Genomic DNA, 12,750 nt, shown 5'->3' with positions numbered 1-12,750 from the left:
AGTGACTTGCAGGCTCGAAAGTTTTACATTGTTTTGCAGTTATGTATTTGTAAGTTACACTTTCACGATACAGAGATTGCACTACAGTACTTGTATGAAGTGAATTGAAAAATACTATTTGTTTATAATGTTTACAATGCAAATATTTGTAATCAAAATAATATATAGTGAGCACTGTCTACCTTGTATTTTGTTTTGTAATAGAAATGAATATATTTGAAAATGTAGAAAAATATCCAAAATATTTAATAAATTTCAATTGGTATTATATTGTTTAGCAGTGCGATTAATGATTAATTTCTTAAAATCGCAATTAATTTGAGTTCACTGTGATTAATCAACAGCCCTAGTTGTTTCACAGATTAGAAACAGGCCTGCTATTGAAAGGTTGACATATTTTCCTTGATCACTGTTTAGTTTCAGAGCTTTAATCTTTCCTTTTACAAACAGCTATATCACAGCTATTACCTGAAGGACCTTGAAAATGAGGAGAAATAGCTTATATTTGATATGGTATATGCAAAGACAGCAGACAGCTTCAAAGAAAGGGATTACATGGTCAAAGTGCCAGGCTAGGAAAATGATCTTTGCAGCAGCATTGTGAGGAGGAGGCCAAGATTGCATTTGTCAAGGCCAAAGAAAAGGATGTTGCAGTAATCAAGACATGATATAAGAACTTGGATGAGAGTTTTAAATGCATTGATGGACAGGAAAGGCTGTATTTTAGCAATGTTATGCAGAAAGAATCAGCAAGATTTAGACGGGGCTTGGATGTAAGAACCTTAAAATGGTTCTGAGTCAAAGATGACACCCAGGTTGCTGGCCTGGGAGGCAGTATGGTGCTGTTATCCACGAGGATCAAGAAAGGTGGCAGCGGGGGAGGAAATGGGTTGGAGGGAGATTAAAAGCTCTGTTTTATCCATGTTGAGCTTGAGCTGATGGCTAGACATCCATAAGGAAATGTCAGAGACCAGGTGAAATTTTAGTTTGCACAGGAGACAGTAGCGAGTGAGATCTGAAAGTCATCCACATAGAGATAGTGGTTGAATTTATGTTTGCGGATGAGATTACCCAGAGATAAGGTGTAGAGAGATAAGAGAAGGGAACCAAAGACAGAGCCCCCTTGAACTCCCACAAAACATTGGAGGATCCTCCAGAACATGCTGAAATAGCAGTTAGAGAGATAGGAAAACCAAGAAACAACAGTGACATTGAAGCTAAGGGAGAACATGATTTCAAGAACATGGATGATGACTTAGAAAGCAGCTGACAGGTCAAGGATGAGGATTGTTGTAATAGTGGGGCCTACAAATTTACCTTAATATTGAACTCAACTGACAATTATAAAAGAAAAAATGTGAGATAAAGACTGAATTAATTCAAACAGAAAGGATTTACTGATACCACTCAAGGACTGTGTTAAAATTATGACTGGTAAATAAGGACAGAAAAGCAATGGACCAAAATACACGTTATGGAAATTATGCCTTTTGGTGGGCAAAATAACAAGAGGATTCCACCCACTGCTTTTTTAGAGCCCTTAGAAAACACTCTGTGGGAGAAAAACAACTTTTTACCATCACCTCAGCAAGGACACTAGTCCCTGATAACGCACTGGGGATGTTTGACCATCACTGCTATGCCAGAGAGAACCCCAGCTTGACATGAGATGCTGCTCTGTCTTCTCCTCTTATCCCAATCCCATATGTTCCTTTCCATCCCCTGCAATCTTCCTCCTGTTCTTTCTCTGCTTTTCACCTGATCCTGAAATCAACTGTACTGCCAAGCACGAGCACAGCAAGCTGAGACTGCCCATCCAGCTCTGCTCAGCTGAGAAGGACCAGTAAAGGAGAGGGATCTGACCAGATCAAGCAGACGTTGTCCCAGAGGTGAGCTAGTATCCACAGCAACAGCTTTGTGGCCAACCCACAGCATGTTTATCATTGACCAGCCTCCCTCGATGCTGAGAACATCAACAAAAACTGTATTTCCCTCATCTTTACTATCCTCTTTCTTCTCTCCCTTCTGTGTTGTTAAAAGGAAACCACTCTTGTTTGGAGCATCCATTTAGCTAAATAAAGCACTGAAGTGTATTTTTTAGTATAGGTAAAGGAAATAATACAGCCTGGGGGTTGACAGAAAGAAATGTAGAAACAACCAAGTTAGAAAAAGGTTTATTTACATGTCTCATAGCTCCACTGCTACTGGTAGGAAACACTGATGGGCAATTACAAACCTTGGTGAAGACAGCTCCCTATGCTCAGGCTCTCTTTTAATCAAGTGTTTTCTCTAATTTACAGTGATTTTTTTTTTTAAGCAAAGCAAATAAATTTAATCAGTTCACTTTATAGGATAAAGCAATAATATAACTGACAGAGTTCAGGCTGATTGTGGGACTTTCATTTTCTTGGGCATCTGTTTTGGTGTTTTGAGAGCTTTCTTGGCTGATTTTACAAGCTTGCCCCCATGAGGTGTGTCAAAGGATTTTGCTGCTGGTTTTTTGGGAGTCTTTTTCAGCTCTTTCTCCTTTACTACTTCCTTTGGGCTCCTGGGCTTCTTGGGTTGTTTCTGTTGAGCTGGTATTGGCAAATCTTCCTCATTTTCAGCCAATTTCAGTTTTGTTTTTGGAGTCTCCGGAGCCAACGATGTCATCTTTCTCTTACCAAGTGGTGTCTCAGGTTTTCTGCTCATGTTTACACCTTTTCCTGGAGTCTGATTTGGTTCAGTTTTCTGTATGTAAGACACGGGGGAAAAAAGTGTCAACTTACAACAAAGGACACATCGTAATTGTTTCGCAAGACAAGATTGATAAAAACATTAGTACTAAAGATCAGTGCCATCCACCGAATAGAATATTCTCTGCCCTAACTCAATTGGTCATATTTCAGGTAAGCTGTGCAAGGGTTGATACAAACCAACTCAACCATGAAAGGGTCCAAGAAAAAAAATATTTTCACTGATACGGTACAGAAAAGGAACAGACTTAAGGAGAACATACTAGTAGTTGAAAGGTTGTGCTTTAAATAAAAAATCCAAGATGACTATTTTTCATTTTAGAACAACTTTGTAACTTATGTTCATTCATTTTCTCTCCATTGGATATTTAACACAGACTTGCTAGAAATGTCTGCAAACTGAGCATGGTTAGAGATGTGAATACCAATATCCTCCAAAGTTAGCTTGATCGTTCATTAGCCCATTCGTTTATAAGCCAACACCCCAAAATGGATAGGGAAAAAATAGCGAAAACTGTATGACCCTTTCATAAGCCGACCCTATATTTCAGGGGTTGGAAAATTTTGGCTTCCTGCCCATCACGGTAAGTCGCTGGCAGATTGGGATGTTTTGTTTACTTGGAGCGTCGGCAGGCATGTAGCCCCTCAGCTCCCTGTGGCCATGGTTCGCTGTTCCCAGCCAATGGGAGCTGCTCCCAGTAAACAAAACTACAATGTATTAGATCAGGGATCGGCAACCTTTGGCATGCGGCCCGCGACGGTCTGTTTACCTGCCACGTCCACAGGTTTGGCCAATCGTGGCTCCCACTGGCCCCGGTTCGCCGCTCCAGGCCAATGGGGGCGGTGGGAAGCGGTGCGGGCCGCGTGCCAAAGGTTGCCGATCCCCGTATTAGATATTCAATTCAATGATTCCATAGAGTTTAAAATCATCAAATTTTGGTGTAGACCTGTTTATAAGCCGACCCCTGCTCTTTGATGTGTCACTTTTTTTACCAAAAATATTCGGCTTATGAATGAGTATATACGGTATATGATCCTTAGTATTTCCATTCCCAGTAATGACTTGATCAGTATGAAGAGTGCACCAAGGCTTTCAATTTTTAATAGCCTTTGGCTTTCCTATTTTGTTGCTATCAGAAGTGTAAATTATATGTATTAGTCCACAAAAGATTTGACGTTACTTCTCCCCTAAATAGTGACCTCCACTAATTACAATTCTTCGGTAACAGCAATTTTCTAAGCAATGTTATCATGCATCTTGCTATGCAGCAGGTCAGGCAAAAGGAGGCACATTTCAAGAGATTTATTTGATTCAGAACTTGCTTCAAAGCTGTTCTATTTCAAAAGTCAGAGTAAGGGAATGAATTGCTACCAGATAGCTATGATTATCTATGGCAACCAGTCCATTACCAACATACTGATGTCAAACAGTTTGATGAAATGGTACATAAGACACATATATGCGCAGAATATCCATTTACAGAGTGCATAGTTTTCATCTTTCCAAATAGCAGACATGTGGAAAATGAGTTGACCAATCTAATTAAGATTTTGGACATCTGGAGTGCAAACAGTAGATAAAATTTCACTCCAGAAGCTATTGTTTTATCTAAGAGAGAACCTATTATTTGTGCTAGTCAGGCTTGTAAAAACTCCCAAGAGTTTTGCTCTTGTGATGTCCCCAGGAATACATGTTGCACTCCAAGTATATTAAAACACACTGCCCTGCAAGCATTAGGTTAGACATACCAATGATTTAACTTGCTCGCTGTTTCCATTAGCCTGTCTCAAGCCTTTTCCTTTCTAAAGGTATATTTCATCCACATTAAAAATCTTCATTCAGTTAAAGCTAAACTCTAGATTTCACAAACTTCTTGTTAAATAGAATTACCTCCTGCCCAGCTATACTGGCTTCTGTTTGAATAGGAACAAGTTGCGGAATTTCTCCATCATCCTCATCTGGTTCTGTGACTGCCAAGGTTTCTGCTTTTCTCTTCTGTTCCATCTCAAGGTTTTTGGCATTCTTCTTCTTTTCAGCTGTCACTTTGGCTTTAGGTGAAGTCTGTTCTGTGACTGCCTTCTGTTTCCTTTTTTTCCCTTTCTTTTTCTTATAGGAAGAATCAAAACATCTTCAGTTACACATCACCCCTCCACCCCAGTCTGAAACATTATTACAAATATATTGCTCTATTTTACTACAAAGGCAAGAATGAAAAGTCCACTATTGTAGAATTTCTGAAACTGAAGATCTTGAAAGAGTGTTAACTTCTAAACTAACACTAATTACAATTCTTCGGTAACAGCAATTTTCTAAGCAATGTTATCATGCATCTTGCTATGCAGCAGGTCAGATTTGGCAACAGACAAGGAGGAAACAATGCTGAGTTTTACTTTTACAGAACTTGCTAAAGGTATAGTAATCCTGTATGAATGACATACATTGACTAATACATATTGTATTAATATTGATAAATTACATGGTTTAGTGGATTATTATTATATATCAACGTTTTAAAAAATTCTTCCTCCTCCCTGTATAGAAGTTATGCTGACATCAAAATTGACAAGTTCAAAGTGTAGAGCTGTGAGCAATTAAGCAAAAAATCAACTATTTTAAGTACGGGGAAATCAATTGCAGAATTCAATGCAAAGAAATACCTGACATTCTTCAAGTGGATTAAACTGATGAAACAACATCCAAATAAGACAAAAAAAAAAAAAAATAACCCAAACTTTTTAGAGTCTATTACCCAAACAATATTGAAGTCATAGTTCAGCTGATGAGTAATCGATGCATCCTCCTGAGCTGTGCATGAATTTAATTAATACGATTAAGTATTTATTTTCATTTTTTGTATTTTCCTTATAAAAATAACTGAAGCCACATAACCTGACTGGTCCATGAAGAAGACCAGATCTCAAGGTAGAAACAAGGATATAAAAAAAGTGAGGGAATCCCATCCCCTACCAGTTTAAGGGAGGATACTAGCAACGCTATAGGATTACGTTTTCAATTTGCCACTACTTCAAGTAGAAACAGTGGTTTCCTATTACCATGTACTGTTTGAAAAGCATGCAGTCATGCTAACAAGTGCTGGGTAAGAACAGTTCAACATCACTTACGTGTACTGCTGTCTGTGTACTGCACCTAGATGTCTGGCAAATATTCCCAATGCCAATATGTTAAACTTACATGACAAACACTTTATTCAAATAACCAGTTATAGCACCACCTTGTGCTATAAGTTGTGGAAAGTTATTCTGTAAAGAAGTTAGTAGGAAGTTTTTACCTGTCCTCCCTTTTGATGGAGAGATGGCTGCTTGTCAAGCTCATCTAAATTGCAGATATATGAATTGAAGATCGGGAGAGCAACAGATTTGAGTGTTTTGAGGTGAAGAACTTTAATATTTTTCCAATTCTGCAATAATTAAGAAGAGTAAATATAAACAAAGAAACGCTTAAATCAAGTCCACTTCACATTCTAATTTAACCAAGTGATAGTACCTTTGGCAGCTTATTGGAAATCACCTCAGCAGCAACAGAAACATTTTCTAATAACTCATCAGCTTTCATTCCAGTGTGACCTACACGTGCTGTACTGAAAGAACAGAGAGTTGTGCTGTTTATCCTACAGTAAAACAGACCTTCTGACTGAACCACTTGCTTTTAGGCATATCAAGAAATTGACTATGAGTACTGTCTATTCACAATGATCTTAATTTTAAAAAAAGAATGCTGGACTTCACAGGGAAATAAGATCTATTGTAACTATTTTATACTAGCCTTTTCAGTATTTGTTTTGCAAGATACTATTAAATCTTTAAAGAATACCTATATTTGTAGCAGGAACTAATCATTACTAAAGAAGTTATAGAAGTCTTTAAATATAAAATAAACAAAGGTGGGGAAATCTTAAGAAAAAGATACTTCAATTGGTAAAAACAAGGAGTTGTCTCTCAAAAGTCATAAGGGTAACATTTTCAAAACTAAGTGACTTAGTTTCCTAAGACCTGTTGACTTTCAATGGGATCTATGTTCAAGAGACCATTAGGAGCTTTTGAAAATTTTATCCATAAATCTTCACGCTACCTATGTACATCATTAGAATAGCTAAGTGTTATTCCCATCATAAAATAAAGATTTAAAATACAGAAAAGAGGATTGTGTATTAATATGGCAGTTATCACTGATTTACAGAAACAAGACCTTCTCATACAATAGAAAAAAGAAGAACAGGAGGACTTGTGGCACCTTAGAGACTAACAAATTTATTAGAGCATAAGCTTTCGTGGACTACAGCCCACTTCTTCGGATGCATCCGAAGAAGTGGGCTGTAGTCCACGAAAGCTTATGCTCTAATAAATTTGTTAGTCTCTAAGGTGCCACAAGTCCTCCTGTTCTTCTTTTTGCGGATACAGACTAACACGGCTGCTACTCTGAAACCTTTCATACAATAGAGTGTCCCAGTAAACTGATTTGTTATTAATGGTAGTAAATAACCCTATGCAATCTATTAGGCCACATAAAAATTCAGCAGGATGGGAAATTAATAATAATGTTTAATGCATTGTGATGATTAGGGCTATGATGTCATCTCATTTTTTTTTTTAAGTTACAGTCAAGAGATCAAAAAGAAAACTCCTTGTCAAAGTTTCTATTAAAAAAACAACAACCCCAGTCTCTCTGTACAAACCAAAGTCCACTGCAAGTACTGTGCATTTTGGTGAACCCTTACCTCATTTTATTCAAAGCCCTACTGGAGGGAAAGTAAATAAATTAATTTAGTATTGTATCCTGACCCTACTTATTAGGAGCACAATACTGTCCTTCAAGTGAAGCACAAGCCAAAAATCGATACTTACTAACAACACCCCTTGTTGGTAACTGGAAGTATAGTTCCCTGAATATGTTTGTTTAGTTCCTTAGCTAGATTCTTGGCTTTCAGGTTCACAGATAAAGGTGCCCTAAAAACAAAAAAGGAAAAGAAAAACACAATTCACTAAGAACAGTTCAGCTTCCCAGGACAATCTGGTATAAATATGTATTAGCTACAGACTTACTTTTTGCTTTGATAAAAGTGTTTCCCTATATGGGAGGGCAAAAGCCTTCTAATTCGGTCATCGGCCAGGAAGAGGTCAAATCTGTTCAGGAGACGACGCTTTGCTTCAAATGGTTTGTATTCTTTTTTGAGAGTTTTATAGGAGATGATCTGTAATGTGAAAGTAATGTTAGGATTAAACTCCCTTGCATGATTATATACAACTGAGTGGCATGACTGCCAATCCATTAAGATTTCCACATTAAAATGCATTCTGTTGTCTTCTCTACTTTATTTAAAACAGTGACACATTTTTTGTATAAATACCAACTGAAGAATGCACCATGCTTTTTTAGTTTTTAAAAAACAGGTAATAGCCTTTAAAAAAAAAATCAAAATACAGATATTAGATAGCAATAAAAAATATATATATAACCATCAAATGGTAGCTGAACTACATATGGTCACACATAATCAATCCAAAACCACTCATTTCAAAAACAAATTTTGACTGCTTTTAATTCCTATTAGGACATAGGAGCCAACACAGCTGAGAATGGGAGAACTGTGAATTGTTTAAGCTTGTGTAAATAAACTCTGCTTAATAATTCACATGTCAAACACTATATAATTTTGTCCAGTAAATAAACATGTTAAGGAATATTCAATTTTCCATTTATGAAAGATTATCTGATTTAAGTCATATGACAGTTAATGTTGAAACCACACTGGCAGACACTGAAAAAAGGTTTCTAAAAATGCTTTAAAAACTATTTTCAAATTATTGTAAACCAATGGCATGTTAAAAATGAAGCAAAAGGAGCTATTAATTAATAAGCGTGCTCTGATATATTTTGCTTGCATAATATTGAAAGCAATGACAATTTTACTCTTTTGGGTAAATTTTGAAGTTTTGAAAGTTTGATAAGCTAGAGTAATTTGATTAGAAGTCCTAAGTTTTGAACCATCTGAATTAAGTTAACATTTTGCATTAGAAATCACACACCTGTTTTTCTTCTTTTGAAGTTTTAAGGAGAAAGATAAGACATTATTGTCCCATACCATATTCCAATGTCTTCCTTACCTGGCTGATACTTGTGATCCCATTCTGGATCAACAGTTTCTTGTACAAGTTTTCGGTCTGTTCTCCAGATAATTCAGGTTCATCTTTTGTGAAGAGGCAAACTTCAGATGTTTCTGGTCGAATACCATGAGGAAGTGGGCTATAAAAAGAAGGTGAGACGGGTGGAAACATTCAGAGATGGAATACGAATCTCCCTTTCCAAAATTAGGCCTACAGAGAAGTTCAAAATCACTACAGTTATGAGAGTACTTCAGAAAGACCTTAGGCCCCAATCCTTCAGTGACTTAGGCCTGTTCTATACTACAATTTTAGATCAGTATAGCTACATATGCCTGAGAGACGTAGCTATACCAACCTAACCCCTGGTATAGACCGCACTAGGTTGATGTACAAATTCTTACGTTGACCTAGCTACTGCCTCTCAGGGAGGTGTATTACCTACAGTGATGGGAGAATTCCTCTCATTGGCGTAGATGGTGTCTACACTGAAGCACTGCAGCTGTAGCATTTTAAGTGTAGACATACCCTCACATGCTTAAGTACTGACTAATCCCACATACCTCATTAGGACTACTTAAAAAGGGTAAAGATAAGCATATGTTGAAGTCTTTGCTGGATTGGGGCCATTAGTAGATAGATCCATAACTTCTCATGCAGCATCACTGTGGCTCAAATTAAAATTTGGGTCTCACATCTTTTAGCGATTTTTAATAGCACTGAAAAAACATTTAGTGTTATTTCCTGAACTGAGAAGAATGCTTAAAAACAGATACCAACTACTCAGAAACCAAGAGGATTGGTGCACTATATACAGAGATTATAGGCCTCAATCATGTTTTATTTATGTAACTAATCTAAATGACTTCAAGTGTGAGTAAGGTATGAAAGATCTGATCCTTTATATATCTGACTCATATATCAAGGAAACTCCCACACATGCTCACAGTCAGTGCTCCAAACTTTTGATGCTACTAACAATTCTTGAAACCAATATATATATATATTTTTAAACATGGTGGTCTTATGGGGATACAAGCAATGAACATAAGTTCAATCCACTGCATGCCACAGCAGATGAAAAGTATTTATTATAGAATACAGAAAATCAGAGCCTTTGAGGAACACCAGACGTGTAAGAATTCTTACATTTTGATAACTTGTTCTTGTGGTGGGATTTTCCATACTGTCACCATTAAGTATACATTCTCATTCTCATTCAAAAGCAGTTCATCTGTTTTATCTTTGGTCTTTGTGTATGCCAGCAAGGCCTGCACTGCCTTTTTAACCTGGAAGAGTAGAGAAACAGCAAGATAAATTAATGTTAAGGCCAGGCCTGAGTTTTCCTATTAGTGTGAATCAAAGTGAGTTATTGGCTGACACACACTCTATGGTAGTACGGCCTGACAGACCAGTTTTTCTCTCTCCCTTCACCAGAAGGGAGATTCAGCTTTACAGTTAAAATGTGTTCGGTTTGCCAGCACTGATGTTCCCCCTAGATATAGCACAAGTCACTGCGGAACTGCTTCTACCCCAGGGACGTAGTTCCAAGCCCTGTCGCCTCCCCCATCCCATGCATCGACCCCTAACACAGCCGAAGCCGGGCGAGCGCGGAACCCCAACCTCCCGCTCGTCCCCAGTGCCCAAGCGGAGTGCCAGGTGAGGGCTCAGGCCTGAGGCAGAGGAGCTGCCCCGCCAGCAGCCGTACAAGGCTCAGGATCACGGCACGAGTCCGCGCGATTCGGGCCTCCGCGACACGCGAGTCAAGCCCTGCTTGGCCGAGCACCGGCCGGTACCTGTGAGCGATCCAGCTTCTGGCCCGGCGCCGCCATGCTCCCGAGTCCCCGCAGAAAACCGACACGTGTGTGTGGGCCACGGTCCCTGCGCACACGCATGCGCAGATGTCGCGTCGTGATGACGTAAACAGCGACCGCAAGTTCCGGGCGGTGTGTTGGTTGACTGAGTTTTCTTGCTGCGCTTTGGCTTGGCGCTCCTCGGAGAAGGGAAGGGGAGGGGAGGGAGCTGCGGACCCTGGGGGAGGGCGGTCTTGGGGGGGGGGGGGGATCGCTCCGAGGGTGGGAGGGAGCTGCGGTACGGAGGAGATCGCTCTAAGGGGAGGGAGGGATCTGCGGGCACACGGGGGGAGGAGATCGCTCTGAGGGGAGGGAGGGATCTGCGGGCATGGGGGGAGGAGATCGCTCTGAGGGGAGGGAGGGATCTGCGGGCATGGGGGGAGGAGATCGCTCTGAGGGGAGGGAGGGATCTGCGGGCATGGGGGGAGGAGATCGCTCTGAGGGGAGGGAGGGATCTGCGGGCACACGGGGGGAGGAGATCGCTCTGAGGGGAGGGAGGGATCTGCGGGCATGGGGGGAGGAGATCGCTCTGAGGGGAGGGAGGGATCTGCGGGCACACGGGGGGAGGAGATCGCTCTGAGGGGAGGGAGGGATCTGCGGGCATGGGGGGAGGAGATCGCTCTGAGGGGAGGGAGGGATCTGCGGGCACACGGGGGGGGTCGCTCTGAGGGGAGGGAGGGATCTGCGGGCACACGGGGGGGGTCGCTCTGAGGGGAGGGAGGGATCTGCGGGCACACGGGGGAGGAGATCGCTCTGAGGGGAGGGAGGGATCTGCGGGCACACGGGGGGAGGAGATCGCTCTGAGGGGAGGGAGGGATCTGCGGGCACACGGGGGGAGGAGATCACTGGGGGGGGAGCTGCGGAAACGAGGCGGGGAGATCGCTCAGAGGGGAAGGAGGGAGCTGTGGGCACGGGGCGGGGGGCGGGGTTGCTTTTAGGCGGGTAGGGAGCTGTGGCCACGCGGTGGGGGGATTGTTCTGAGGGGAGGGCTCTGAGGGAGCTCTCTGAGGGGGTGGGGGAGAGTGCTGAGGCGGGTGGGAGCTATGGTCACAGCTGGAGGTGTGAAGGTGCGGGGGAGGAGCTGAGGACATAGGGAGAGTGGGGAGTCCAAATGGGGAGGGAGCTGTGAGTACAGGGATGGTCTGCAGGGGTGAAGCTGCTGGCATAGGAAGTGGGGGGCGGGGGGTTCCAAATGGGGCTGGAGCTCCAGGCACAGGGAGAGTAGGGATCCAGGAAGGGATGGGTTGTGGGCATAGGGAGACTGGGGACGCAAGGAAGGGAAGCCAGCTGTGAAAACAAGGGGAATGGGGGTCCAGCGGGGGCATCTGTCATAACCCTGTCTTCCTACCATAATATCATCAGGGCAGCTCTACCAGTAGCTGTTTAGTGATGGGAAATTTCTAAATGAAAATCTAGTATGCTGCAAGGTTCAGGTGTTTTTACTTGCAGTTTTGACCAGGTTTGCATGACACAGTAGTAGAAATACCAGAGCCCTGGCTGCATAGGTAGACAAAGCCAGACTCACCAGAGTGTCAGCTTGCCCAAAACAAATACTCAGGAATAAAATCTAGCAGACCTGACACCTAGTTTCCTACTCCAAGCACTAGATTTAAACTTTGATGTGTGTATATTCAGGCATCCTATCATGGGGGAATTCTTTCTTAATTAGTTCCCCTATTTATTATTTAGGGCTGTTCATTAATCGCATTTAACTCACGTGATTAACTCAAAAAAATTAATTGTGATTAATCTCAGTTTTAATCGGATTGTTAAACAATAGAATACCAATTGAAATTTATGAAATATTTTGGATGTTTTTCTACATTTTCAAATATATTGATTTCAATTACAACATAGAATACAATGTGTACAGTGCTCACTTCATATTTTTTATTACAAATATTTGCACTGTAAAAATGATAAACAAAAAAACAGTATTTTTCAATTCACCTCATACAAGTACTGTAGTGCAGTCTGTAATGTAGTGAGAACAGGCATTTGCATGGCACTTTTGTAGCAAGCATTGCAAGGTATTTACACAC

General features: G+C 41.0%; 2 protein-coding genes across 2 annotated transcripts in view; one reads left to right on the top strand and one right to left on the bottom strand.

Annotated features, from left to right (window-relative positions):
- LOC135973815 (uncharacterized) overlaps nucleotides 1–12,750 on the top strand; it is a 1,510,190-nt gene that overhangs the window by 942,877 nt on the left and 554,563 nt on the right. The window lies entirely within an intron of this gene.
- On the bottom strand, nucleotides 2,159–11,022 carry RSL1D1 (ribosomal L1 domain containing 1). The gene is made up of 9 exons (XM_005314520.5): nucleotides 10,652–11,022; nucleotides 10,005–10,144; nucleotides 8,859–8,997; nucleotides 7,797–7,945; nucleotides 7,599–7,700; nucleotides 6,241–6,334; nucleotides 6,026–6,154; nucleotides 4,627–4,842; nucleotides 2,159–2,730 (listed from the first exon to the last, which is right to left on the bottom strand). The coding sequence occupies exons 1-9, from the start codon at nucleotides 10,748–10,750 to the stop codon at nucleotides 2,380–2,382; spliced, it is 1,419 nt and encodes a 472-aa protein (XP_005314577.1). The 5' UTR covers nucleotides 10,751–11,022; the 3' UTR covers nucleotides 2,159–2,379.

The sequence above is a fragment of the Chrysemys picta genome, chromosome 10 (assembly GCF_011386835.1).
Source record: "Chrysemys picta bellii isolate R12L10 chromosome 10, ASM1138683v2, whole genome shotgun sequence".
Classification (NCBI taxonomy): Eukaryota; Metazoa; Chordata; order Testudines; family Emydidae; genus Chrysemys; species Chrysemys picta.
The sequence above is the reverse complement of the archived record's forward strand: the minus strand, read 5'-3'. Positions and strand labels throughout refer to the sequence as shown.

Coding starts and splice junctions, on each gene's coding strand:
- RSL1D1 (XM_005314520.5), bottom strand. CDS start 10,750: ATGCGTGTGCGCAGGGACCGTGGCCCACACACACGTGTCGGTTTTCTG. Junction 10,145..10,651: donor AGAAGCTGGATCGCTCACAG/GTACCGGCCGGT, acceptor CTACTCTTCCAG/GTTAAAAAGGCAGTGCAGGC. Junction 2,731..4,626: donor CCAGTATAGCTGGGCAGGAG/GTAATTCTATTT, acceptor TCTTACATACAG/AAAACTGAACCAAATCAGAC.